General features: G+C 33.2%; 1 protein-coding gene across 9 annotated transcripts in view; it reads left to right on the top strand.

Moving 5' to 3' along the window:
- The window catches only part of eys (EGF-like photoreceptor maintenance factor), a 531,033-nt gene that overhangs the window by 338,803 nt on the left and 177,787 nt on the right, over positions 1-14,443 (top strand). For all 9 annotated transcript variants that reach the window (NM_001442782.1, XM_087277984.1, XM_087277990.1 and 6 more), the window contains 2 exon segments: positions 5,574-5,773; positions 11,792-11,916. In NM_001442782.1, the coding sequence (NP_001429711.1) occupies positions 5,574-5,773; positions 11,792-11,916 (325 nt within the window).

Genomic DNA, 14,443 nt, shown 5'->3' with positions numbered 1-14,443 from the left:
CATTTTTAGACATTAAAAACTGCTCATTTCGCTGCTTGATGTTGCAATTTGATATTTTCTTGTTATATTATACTACTTGGTCTGTATAGTCATGCAAACATTTGTTTGTAGAGCAAGTAGTTTGACCGTTTTCTGCCGTTTATTATTCCTAGTCATTTCTCCCATAGGCGACTGAATCGGAAGTTCTAAGACAATCGCGAAAACAGGCGCACTTCCGCATTTTAGAATAAGGTCAATACCCCTTGGCACTTAGCCCTACGCCTTCAAGCTAAAGAGAATTGGGACACCCCTACCCCTTCACGGGTACGGGCAAAACAAGGGGAATTGGGATTGGGCCTAAGTAAATAAAAATAGTTATTAAGACTATTATGTTTAAAAATCTGTTGAAAGAAAGAGTTAAACAGCACTTGGATAATATTTGGAACAGAAGCAAATTGTCACTGGATTGCTAATATATTTGCCTTTAACTTTACACATGAATAGAGTGTATGCACAAAGTTTGCACAGTACAGTAAATATGTGAGTATACTGTACTCAAAAGAATTAGTTGTAAAAAAAAAAAAGTTGCTTTCTTAAATTAAATTGAATCAAAGTAATTTTACAAGCCATTTTAGCTCACATTACCCTAAACCAGGGGTGCTCAATCCTGTTCCTGGCGATCTACCTTCCTGCAGATTTCAGTTGCTACCCATATCAAACACACCTGCCTGTAATTATCAAGTGGTGTTCGGGTCCTAATTAATTGGTTCAGGTGTGTTTGATATGGGTAGCAACTGAAATCTGCTGAAAGGTAGATCTCCAGGAACAGGATTGAGCACCCCTGCCCCTAAACTTACATAAAACATAACTTATAAAAACAAAATAGTTTGAAACATTATTTGGTCACATTTTATCTTGATGGTCCGTTTGTTACATTGCATCTACATGTAAACTAATTTTCATTAGATTATAAGTACGTAGACTGTTAGGTCAGAGTAAGGGTTGGGGTTAGTGTAAGTGACGTGTACTTGCAAAGTTTCTTATAGTCAGTTTAATGTCTATTGAAGGAGCAGTATCAACTGATATTAAGCAGATAGTCTACTAATACTCAAATGGACCAACAAAATAAAGTGTTACCCATTATTTTTAGTAAGTTAAAGTAACAAAAATTGAATGACTTATTGATCATTGTTTTTAGCGTATGATTATACTATACTATAAGTGTGTGCTCAATCAATTAGCTACAGTCTAAAATAAAATTAAAGTTTGCAAACGTTCCTTAATAGAAATGCCTTTGAGTAGTGTTGTAATATATCAAGGCTGGTAATTGGTTCAGTTTTCAGTCTGGTTCTGCTGAAAGGTTGCTGGTGTACTCTGAAGAGCGATCCATAAGCCATCACCGTCGTGCCCTTCAGCAAGGCTCTTATTCCCAGGTTGCAGTGGGGGGTTGTTCAAGTTCATAGCAGCTTTCTGAAGGGACATCTAAAAGTCACAGAATCAAGTTCAACCAGACCCGCATGGTGATAAATAAAGATTGTATTACATCTTCACGGCCTGTGCTCTTCACTGCCCTAGAAAGCTGAATAAAGTAACGATGGTTTTTGAATGATTTGATATCAGTTTTACAGTTCAGTGTTCTCTGAATCTAAGCTCACAAAATGGATCAAAATATAAGAAACCAGATTTTCAGTTTTTAGTTGTGCAGTTGTGGTATGATCAAAAATATTAGTCTTATATATTTGCTTGTAGGGGAGAGCGGACAAAAGTAACATGAGACTTAAGTAACAAAGCAATTTTCTCGAAGCCCTGACAACATTTGATTTCCAGGCTATAACAGCACATTCAGCATGCAACCCTTGATAGAGCTGCCAAATATCATGTAATTTTAGGACAGTGTGCCGCTGTTAGGTCCAAATTTCTGTTTTTAAGTGCAGAAAGTAAATTATTGTATGGACCCTTTTCACAAGCCTGTTATGATGCTTTTTACGGTCATCAGCATCTTGACATTTTTTTTTTTAAACATGTATGAACATTTGGATGTATTTATGTACGTATAAATATCATCTTTGCTTCAAATTATAAAAATGTATGGGTTTCTAATGCAACGTCTATGGGACAAGACAGCAAATTTGAAGTTATTCTGTCCTCTGGTTGCCAGTCTCACACAATGTTTTTCCTTTTTCTGAATTTAAACATCATCGTGGAGTTTTTCTTTTATTATTTTAGCAAAAAAGATTGTAAAACAATTATTTGTTGTATTCTCCTATTCTCTAAGCTCTAAGTTTTCACAACTATGACGACTTCTGCTACTGAGAAAAAAAAAAAAAATATATATATATATATATATATATATATATATATATATATATATATATATATACATACATACATAAAAATTATATAAATGTTTAACATTTTGCAATGTTTGTTGCTTTTAAAAAATTTGATGGAAGTGAAATCTAAAATGAAAATGCAGTTTTATTTTTATTGTTTTGCAAAAATAAAGGACAAAGTGGCGCAGTAGGTAGTGCTGTTGCCTCACAGCAAGAAGGTCGCTGGGTCACTGGTTCGATCCTCGGCTCAGTTGGCGTTTCTGTGTGGAGTTTGCATGTTCTCCCTGCATTCGTGTGGGTTTCCTCCGGGTGCTCCGGTTTCCCCCACAGTCCAAAGACATGTGGTACAGGGGAATTGGGTAGGCTAAATTGTCCGTAGTGTATGTGTGGATGATTCCCAGAGTTGGGTTGCGGCTGGAGAGGTATCCTTCTCAGGAGGATTATGTGCTCTGTTTCCCTTTTAAGCATTATAACAATATGTGTGTGTGTGTGTGTGTGTGTGTGTGTGTGTGTGTGTGTGTGTGTGTGTGTGTGTGTGTGTGTGTGTGTGTGTGTGTGTGTGTGTGTGTGTGTGTGTGTGTGTATATATATATATATATATATATATATACACATATTGTTATAATGCTTAAAAGGGAAACGGAGCACATAATCCTCCTGAAAAGGAAGAAAATCTAGCAAAAATCATATTTCACAGTGGAAACTTTAATTCTTCTGTCATTTCTATGGTAATTTTAAGTGTAATTATACATATATTTTTGTGGAAGTTATACATTTTTAAGCGTGAAGTTTCATATTTTCAAATAAAATAGTAAGTAGTGATTTCTAAATTTACTCTGATATGCATTTTTATTGCAAAAATACAACAAACATTATTGAATGTGTTCCTCATGATTTTAATTGTTTGTCTTTTTTTTTTTCAAAATAAACATGTATCTTGCAACACATTTAAAAAAAAGTTTGAAAGTTTTTAAATCACATCATTATTTAGCCAATTTACCTGATTACTAGCCTTAAATTGATTCTTTCCTAATCTTTTTAAGAGGAAAGGATGTGTACAGTATTTAAAAATGAAATCAAGTTGACCAGACGAAACATGAAACATTTTGTGTTCATATTGTCCGCAATGAAACACAAGTTAAATTTAAATTTAGAACTCACTACTATAATTTTATATTTGCATTTTCCATACTTTCCCAATTTATTCTGATTTGGGCTTATTAATTCAAACTCTATAGTTGAATGCTGTTCTTATATATCGTATCTCTGCATGCATTAGATGGTGGGGATAATTCTTCTGGATAACAACCACAGAATCATCTAAACACAAGAGTCTGATTAAAATGCTTCTATCCCTAATTGATTTAATACCTAGCGCGGCCTTAAATGTCCCCCCGAGACGAAACACTTGGCTGCTTGGAGGACTTCAGAGGCTTGTTTGGAATAAATCATTAGCCGCTGTTTGCTCCCGTAATGACCATAGGACGAGATCTGCCATTCTGTTTCTCTATACTCACTTACTGTATCAACTCCACTAATGTACCATATATCCTTTTTATATTAACGTCTTTAAATCACAGAAATGTAATTAAATGTAGCCATACAGCATGCAGTAAAAACTGTATTAGTGCCCTAGGAAAATTGTATGATCAAGCAGTAAACTTGTGATTTAGTGAAAGTTTTTTTTTTTTATTTTTTTGTGAAACATTACTTAAAATATACTGTAATATTAATCATTATTTTATTATTTAAATATTGGTTATGGAAATTTTTATTCTTTTTCGAATCCAACTAGTTTTTCGTTTGATACAACGCACTTTTTTTATACATACACTCAAATTATTATTATTTTTTTTTTGCTGCTTGTTCAAAACACTAAGTTAAATTGAGCCGGATCAACACAATTTTGTTGGGATAACTTAATTGTTTTATGTTCAATTCACTTAAATTTGTGAAAACAATTACGTTAACTTAATCAGTTTGTGTTAGGACAACAGAAAGGAATAGTGTGGGACCCCACATTTTTTTACATTGTACTTGTATGTTGTATGAGTCAAAATTATTAATTTATATTTATGCTAAAAATCATTAGAGCATTAAGATCATGTTCTGTAAAGAAATTCTAGTAAATAAATGAAAAAAAAGTTTTATTGGTAATATGCATTGCTAAGAACTTAATTTAGACAAATTTAAAGATGATTATCTTAGGAGTGATTGATTTGATTGATCAATTGATTCATTGATTCATTAATTGATTGATTGTGTCCTCAGTTTCTGTATATTCAAATAGTTTTATATCAGCTAATATTATCTTATTTTAACAAACAATACATCAATGGAAAACCTATTTAGCATTCAGATGATGTATAATTTCCAAAAATTACCTTCATGATTGGTTTTGTGGTCCTGGGTCACACATAAATAACTGAATGTATCTTTAATCACACTCATAAATCAAACCCTACCCCATAACCAGCCCTTAATACCAACCCATACCACAACAACTGTCCTTAACCATGTCCATATCCACCCTATACACTGCAAAAAAATAAAATAAAATAAAAAATACTTCCATGTTTATTTATTTTTATCAAACAAACATTGTGTAAATGTGTTAACATAATGAATACATTGAACGTTTCTATTAAGTATATTTTATAAAGTCATGCATTGTAATTCTCATAATTTATACAAAGCTGAAGTGTAATTAATACATTCACATACTGTATACTGTACAAGCAAAAATGCATTTTTGTGAGGTTACTTTAACAATTGTTTACTGTAGTCACCTGAATATTACCATTCTTCAAAAGGTAATCTAAACTCATGAAGTCACATTTTTAATGGTAAACTAGTTCATTTAACATACTAAAAACAAAAATGCCATCAAATCTAAACAGTGGATACTTAACTTAGTTGATAGATGATTCTAGAACAGAAAAAAACTCACAAAAGTCTCAAGAAAAATTGGAAAAAAATAAAATAATATATATATATATATATATATATATATATATATATATATATATATATATATATATATATATATATATATATATATATATATATATATGTTTTTGTCTTTATTTAATAAATCATGTATTTTCTATTTGGGCTATCTAAATTAAAAAAAAACTGAAGATTGCCTGCCTGAGGGCTACCAGGAATTTAGAAATTTTGCGAGCCCTGTATATGGGAAGTTATATGGATATTGCTAGAAAACTGTCCTTACTGATTCCACTGTCAATGTCTTGCTTTTAGGAGTGTGAGGCTCATCCATGTCTTAATGGAGGCTCTTGTGTTGATCTACTGGATAAATACGCCTGCATATGTGCTGATGGTTTCACTGGGAAGAACTGTGACATTGACCAGAATGTTTGTCTGCAGACGTCTCTGAATTTCTCCTTGTGTTTCAACGGAGGCACATGTGTGGATGGGCCTGGAGTCAATTTCACATGCAGGTAAAATCAATATTGCCTTATATTACCGAGAAGATAATTCTGATCTTTTATGAGGTCTAATGACCCCAGGTTGAAGTTACTAGATTTGCTCTATGAATACCTTTACGCTAAGTAGTAAACCACGTAAGAAGATATATATACAATGCCACAAATATCAATACAAAAGAAAGAATAATGGGATGCATCAGTTGTTCACAACCATATTATTAAATGAGTGAATGATGTACAAACAATAAAATGAAAATAATGTGAGTAGCGACAATGGTTTTGAAAGGCTGTATGTTTGAAGAAAATGCATCTGACCTTGTGGTCTTTGTGGCTGTTTGAATTAATTTGACCGCAGAGCATCTACACTACAAAAGAATTCCAAGCAAATGTGATTATGAGCATCACTGGATGTTCCTCATTTTGACTTGTTGTCCAATACAATAAATATTCATGAACCAAGAGTAAAGATGATTTCAGTGGCAATGGTTAAATGCATTGACATAGAACACCGAGATGCTCAAGACCACCCGACCACACTGGCTTAAGGTCCTTTGCTGATCCTTCCCTGGCTCCCCAGAATTTCCTGTCAATACTCTGCACTGTTCACTGTTTATTAAAGGTTAATAACCCCTATGAAAATAATTATATAACATTAAAGATTAAATAAGTTTCAAAATGAAGTTTATGGAATAAGAAGCATCTGTAAGTGTGGTTCGATAATAATCTTGTCTCTTTATTTTGTTTGGTTACCTTACTTATAGATTCATGAATGTTCAGATTCTTGTGTTCAAAGTGAATTCACTGTAATTTGTTACTATTAATCTCTGCAAAAACAGATGAGTTTTAAAAATTGTGTAGGCATTTTGTCACTTCAGAAATCACTGTAAGAGCTGAGTGATATGACATGTCCATAAATGTGCATCATTCTACATGTGTTTGATGCCTCATCACAAGCATACATGGCAAATTTTACAATTCAATAGTGCAATCTGAAGTTAATTCTTAACATTTTGATTTAGTTTGTTTTCATTTGTATGGTCTTATTCATTCATTCATTCACTCACTCACTCATTCACTCATTTATTCATTCCTTTTCTTTTTGGCTTAGTCCCTTTATTAATCAGGGGTTGCCACAGTGGAATGAACAGCCTGGTCACACTCATTTGTTGGTAACACTTTACAATAAGGTTCATTAGTTAATGCATTTATTAACATGAACTAATCATGAACAACACTTGTACAGCATTTATTACTCATAATTGAACATTTACTAATGCATTATTACCATCCAAACTCATGCTTGTTAACATTAGTTAATGCACCATGAGTTAACGAACTAACAATGAACTACTGTATTTTCATATACTAACGTTTACTAACTTGAACAAATACAGTAGTAAATGTATTGTTCGTTGTTTGTTTATGTTAGTAAATGCATTAATTAACATTAACTAATGAACCTTATTGTTAAGTGTGAGCCATATTTTATAATTTGCTTATACCCCAATGAGGGGTGGGTTTAGGGGTAGGGTTTGTGGGCACGTCTTCTTTTAAAAATCATGCACAAAATCTTAAGCTTTTGCATTGAGAGGCGTCTTTTTTAAATGATTTTCTAATGGCCGCAAGCGTTTTGCGTGCTTTTTACGCACCCTGCAAACCTCGCGTTTCAACCACCTGCTGCACCTCTCATTTTTGTCATTGTGTTTCCGTGCGCCTGCAGAAAAAGCGAGTTCCACATACATAGAAAATTTAATATAGATAATCTTAAAAATAAAGGGGAAAATTGTCGCAATCTCGCTAGGAAAAGCCAATCAATTTCAGCCTTGGGCATGCATAGTAAAGATTCTGTGTGCAAAGAAACAATCTGTGTTTTGTTCTGATTGGCCTGGGACTCTACACTCAACGCATTTACATGAGAATGAGGAAACAATGGTGTTTGAGGCTCACTGTAATGTTCACTGAACTCTTATTATAAGCTATGGTATTTCCAGATTTTCGTTATACTGCACTTTTAAATGGAAGCAAACTAACCATAAACCTACATCATGTTCTTTTTAAATATCTAACTGTAATTAGTTACTGACAGGCTCTGATTCAGATACATATCCGTGGTGCCTCTTGGTCCTTTGTAAAGGTCTGTAAGGTTGCCAGAGTGGATTATTATGCAGCAGCTGCTACAACATTAACGCTGAACTGAAGGGCTAAAATTGCGTTGTGGTGCATTACACATTCTGCATAAAAGGGCCCATCCAACACATAACATATCTCATTATCTCTTCCTCCTAAGACAATATTCTAATGTGAGTAAGCCCTCTGTCCAGACTTTCTGATTAGCCCTGGCGATAATGCTATTTGCAATTCTCTTCGTGTCAGGTGGACAGATGCGTGGACAGACAGACAGCTGTGGAATGAGAAAGCATTGTCTGTCTAAATGAGGCCTCATTGGATTGATTTTCTCAAATGGAAAACAAACGCCCCCGTCCCACTTTGTGTTTACTCTCATTTAAAATCACTTGCAGACTGATGACTCGCAGAACGATTGTATTAAAGGCTGGCTTATTTGGTAATGGACAAAAGCACACATTTTAAAGACCAAAAAAACTGGAGTTCAATCAATTTTAAATCAGCCTCTGTCATTTTGCATACTGCTAGAGATTCAGAGCACACTCGGTGCTGATATGTTGATATGAATGAAATTAAAGCTGCCTAAGAATGAAAGAAATGCCTCTTATTTTGCATACATCACAGCATTTCCTATTATCTTTTTTTCCTCTGGAGAAAGTCTTATTATTTGCCTGGAATAAAAATAAATATTAAAAAAAGGTATTTAAAGATTTTAACTTTAAGATTTTATTTTCCAATTGGCTACAGAACACACCACTTTTGTCCAATAAAAGGCCTCACTGACCTAACTTGCCTACACTGTAAAAAAGATATAGTTGTTTCAACTTAAAAAGTAAGTGTTTGCACTGCCTTATAAGTTTACTTCACTTAAATATTAAAGTTGACATGACTTGACAATACAAGTGTAATGGACATGGTCTATATTTAGTTAACTTGTACAGATTAGTTGTCATAATTAAAGGGCCATGAAGCCCCGTAACCCCCTCACCCCACACACACCTCTAGTTTGAAAAGAGTAAGGAAAGTGAGTGTTGAGTAGCGAAAGAGGGAAGGCTTTGCATGAAAAGGGGAGTTTCAGTATATGCACTCACTGATTTTCACAGCAGCAACACAAACACAGATGCAGGTGAGACATACAGTGACTACACTTAGACATCAGTAATCAAATTATTTGCCTTAATCTGAATAAGACAATAATGTGATTAAGGTGTTTACCTTTGAGCTGCTTTTTGAATGTCCCTTTCACGGTCCTGTTTTAGATGTTAAAGTACATAGATTGATTAATGCCATTTCGTCACTACGCTGTCCACATTTCCTCCAGAGTTTTATGTATTTTCCGGTGTTTCATTCTTAATTTGTCAAATTGAACTGCAGTTTGGCACTTTCACTTTCATTTAGAAATATTTCATGCATGCCCCCATGACAAACAAGATATTGGATGGGAGGAACTGCTGGAAGAGTGTAGTTCTAATAGAATTTGATACAGCATGCATTTTTTGATAGACTCGATAGGTGCAGAAAATTGCATCAAACAGTCGGCAAAAATCATTTGCTGCGAAAATCCTACACAGCTGTGATAGTTTGATTTAAGGTGTTTACATGTTTACATTCGGAGAGCAGGATTTAGAGTGGATCTTTCAGTCCATAATATATTATTGATATAACTGTAAACTTAGTAACTAAATCATTTTGTCTATGGTATGTCTTAAAAACTGCACTGATTGGTTCGAACCAAGCCTTTCTCATGAATGAATGCTTCAAAACTTCTTTTCAAACCGGAAGAAGGAATTTGCTCTAAACAAAAAAAAACTCTTTTCCCTTTTTTTGTGAAACATATGTGTCCCTTTAGTGTTAGCAACATGGTACATGTATATGACTGCCAACATCTCAAAAAATGTTTTGGTTTTAATAAGAATGATGTTGATAGGAATTTATAAGGTAACTGACATGGTTTAAGTATAATGAACTTAAATATTGAAGTTGTCTCAACTCATGTTGACTCTCTCATTCACACACACACCATGGCCAAGTTTGTTTATTCAATTCACTTATACCACACGTCTTCGGGCTGTGGGGGAAAACCAAAGCGTGCAAAGAAACTTAAAGACTCATTGGAACTTGAACCAGCAACCTTCTTGCTGTGAGGTGACATCACTAACCACTAAGCCACCATTCTGCCCCATACTTGATGTCACTCACCTCAGACAAACACATACCACAACATTAAAATGAGTTATTTGTGGTCAGTGTTGCTATACACTTGGATGTTTCCAGCCCAAACTGACTAAAACCCTCCCAAACTTAGAAAAAACTGTCTAAAAACTAAAAATTATTAGGTAAAAACTATTTATTTGTGTTTAATATTTAACAAAAAATAAATGTTCAAACCAATCAAACTGTCAACCTGCTTGAGCCATTTATTACCACAATCAAATTTTAAAAAGACATTCATTATCGTCATCCAAAATTAAACAATATAAATTTAAGTAGAAGTATTACAATAAATTAAACTATATATATATATATATATATATATATATATATATATATATATATATATATATATATATATATATATATATATATATATATATATTTGTTTATAATATAATAATAATAATATAATATAGACACATGCATACACATACAATTTTAAAGAGGGTTAACTAAGCAGGTTTGGGTAATTAGGCAAGTTATTTTATAACGATGGTTTGTTTTGTAGACCATCGAAAAACAATATAGCTTAAAGGAGCTAATAATATTGACCTTAAGATGGTGTTTAAAAAATGTAAAAGTGCTTTTATTCTAGTCGAAATAAAACAAACAAGACTTTCTCCAGAAGAAAAAATTATATCAGACATATTGTGAAAATATCTTTGCTCTGTTAAATATAATTTGGGAAATGCAAATTCACTCCAGATAAGTTAACTAAACACAAAATATTAAGATGTGCTAACTAAATGGCACAGTGTAGTTAACATAAATAGCCTAGTTAAACCTTTAAATTGCACATTAAGCTCAGCACTAATATCTTGCAAAATGACTAGTGAAATATTTTGTACTGATATCATGGCAAAGACTAAATAAATAAACTTATTTAATAACCATTAATTATTTTAAAATGTGTACACACACACACACACACACACACACACACATACTGTATATATTATTTATATAAACTAGTGCTGCTTTATTTAGCATCTGACAGTGACTTTCATTTTGACTTTCGATTTTTCACTGATACCAAATGGCCAACTTCCCTTTGCTGAGCTTTAGACTTGCTAATGTATCTTTATGTCTGTTATTTGCTCACAAACCTCTATATACAGGTGCGGGGACGAAACAAACATTTGCTTCTTTGTTTGTTTTGAATTATACAGCATTTCATGTGAGTTGATTTATGATTTATGCAGAAGCATTTGTCTGATGTACAAGCACTGCATTTGTCATTTCAACCCTTTGAAATGTGCATTTTAAGTGTAAACCACTCAAAGAGTTTATATAAAACAGTCTCATAATGATCAGTGAATGCACAACATGTCAACCGAGTGTCATTTTTCAAGAATTCCTCCTCCAGTTTAAAGGTGCAGACAAATTGACCCAATCTGAAAAATTTCAGGAAACATTTAGGAAGTTTTGCTATAAGCCTGCAAACTTTGGTTAATGAGACATTTCTCCGTTTGCTCACCATCTGTGTGGCAGCGCTTTCACAAGCTTAGCTGACCATATGTCTGTCATTAATTATATTTTTTTCCCTTTTGAATATTTGCTTTTTTGATTGGCTCAAGGCTGTGGCTCAGAAAGTCGTAGCATTCTGTTCAACCTTTTAAAAGGACATGGTTTTAGAATATAAAAACATCTGATTCTCTGTGCAATGTTTAAAGGAAAAATGTTTTTATTCAGCTGCCGGCCAGGTTTTATGGGAGATTTCTGTGAGGTGGAGATGAATGAGTGCTGCTCGGAGCCGTGCTTTAACGGGGCCATCTGCCAAGACCTCATCAATGGCTACCAATGCCACTGTCGACCAGGTGAGGCTTTCATCTAATAGAAAATATATTACACGTGAAAAGTATTTCACCTTCAGTGAGAATTATTAGTGCTATTTTAAGCTTTTAGTCAATACATAACATTTGCACATATTTTGATGACATGCATTTTCTCCCATCTTTATAAATTTTGAGTTTTTCGAGCCTAAAATGTAGAAATGACACAAATATTTTATCAAACAGTTTCTTATACTATAGTTTATATGAGCGATATCACACGAGCAATATGGCTGTATATCAGCACTGTTGGGAGGTGTACGTTGGCTCGAGTTGGCTTACTGCCCCAATAGTGTAATACACAGCTATATAGCACTGCTATGACTGTGATATTGCTTTCATACAACAGTTTGATGGCATAATTGTATATATATAAAAGAAAATCAAACACAGAGAGTCTCAAAAACTCTTTTGTGTGAAGAACTACTTTCTTCCACCATTCATTCACATCTGCAGAACAGCAGAAATCATTGCCAATTCTCAAACAACACTGTAGAGCTAGTGTTTGAATGATTTTCTTGCGTAATGTCTAAAGTGCTGACAAAACAAGTGATTTTGCTCACATTTTAAGATTATAAGGCTGAACGGTATGAATTGCCATCAGTCTACAGAGATTTCCCAGTATTTCTATATTGCTATCAGAATTTCGTAAAAATTGACCATGAAAAAACAAAGAAAAGCAAACACTACCAGATTATATTGTATAACTACAGCACAGTAAAATACACAAGAAAGAGATTAGAATGTCGCTTAAGTACTGTAATTATTTGATCAGCTCTTGCTTGAAATTTATGCTGAGAAAACTTTGAGATTTATCCCTCTGAAGACTTATTATGCGGTCTCTGTTGACTTTGTGTGATGGAACGTCAACCTTCAATTTATTTGCTCTGCATGGCCGACGACACACTTATTCACTAACATTATGCTAACATATTGTAAAATAAGCACTATCCTTACAAATAAACTGCATTCTCACCTGAAATGCCTCAAAATTACATTGTGTTATTCAACAGCTGCAATATTTGTCAAATTGTAGTGATTCCTATGCTTGTCGCTATGTGGGCGGAATAATACAGAATGGTGAAGAGGTTGTACAAATGCTGATATTGCAGAATACCGCACGGCTATCAACCAATCAGGACCAGATAGATAGATAGATAGATAGATAGTACAATAAGGCAGTATTAGTTCATGTGTTTAATAACATGATCTAACAATGACTGATACATTTATTACAGTATTTATTAATCTTTGTTAATGTTATTTAATGAAAATACAGTCATTCATTGTTAGTTTTTGTAATCTCACTGTGCGTTATCTAATGTTAACAAACATCAATTTGAATTTTAATAATGCATTGGTAGATGTTGAACTATGATAAAAAAAAAAACTGTTCATAATTGTTCATAATAATATACTTTAACTAATGAAACAGTGTAAAGTGTGGTCAAACAATGTCTTTTTTACTCTTAAAAAAAGTATTGAAAACCATTGATTTGATTTTATAAATCCATAAACCTAATTTTAACTGTTTCAATTTCAGCAAATTTTAACAATGTAGTTTGTGCCATATGTTTATGAATCTACTTTCAATGCCTTTCTGACGATCGTATGCCAGAGCTAGTACATAAGAGAGATTAGGATTTCTAAAACGTCTTGGCTTATTCATGTATCTTGATTCCACCATGCAAAAATCACTTACGTTCCTCAGGGGGGTCATTTTCTCATGCAGGCTATACTGAAACAGACAGAAGCCTCATAGAGTATTAAAATGTATTCAGCCCGTCTGTATGTGTGCGCCTCTGGACGCTTTCCAGAAAGATGCAGGAACGGAGACGGTGTAGAATAGTGGAGGGAGGTGGAGGATTGTGGGGTTGAACTCGCTGTGGCACTCGTTGGGGATTGCATTTGAGTTATTTTTATTATGATTTGTTTATTTGAAGAAAATATAAAGATTTCCTTAAATTTTTAGGAGCCCTGGTAAGATGTTTTATGTGTGCTTGTTTATGTTTTTTTGTTCGTTTGTTTGATTGTTTTTTGTTTTTGTTTGTATACTCTGTGTAAGTGCTAGTAGCAATTAAATAGCATGTTTTAATTACCTAAGACAGTTTAAGGCAAAAAAAAATAAAAAATGTTAAAGGTATCCTACATTTTAATTGGATTGCAACAATTTTTCCTTTTTGTGTAAAATATCCCAATAATATGAACAGTTTGGTTCAGCACAGGCACATTAATCATATTAAAATAATTAATAATAATTTTTAAACTATTTTTTTTCACTGAAAAGATCATAAAAATAATGAAAAAAGAAAGATTATTAGAAATGTTGAGGAGCAAAATAGCCAATTACAATAATTACCAAATGATCATGTGACACTAAAGAATTAGTACTGACATATTATTGGCATCACAGAAGTTACCATACATTATAAAATGTTTAGTAAGGCTTTCGTTTATATGACAATCCACACCATTTACTACTGGTTTATATTGTGAAGATATTAACTAGTTA

Source organism: Danio rerio, chromosome 13, assembly GCF_052040795.2.
Source record: "Danio rerio strain M-AB ecotype USA chromosome 13, GRCz13ab, whole genome shotgun sequence".
Classification (NCBI taxonomy): Eukaryota; Metazoa; Chordata; class Actinopteri; order Cypriniformes; family Danionidae; genus Danio; species Danio rerio.
Note: the sequence above shows the minus strand (reverse complement) of the source record. Positions and strands in the feature narration are given on the sequence as shown.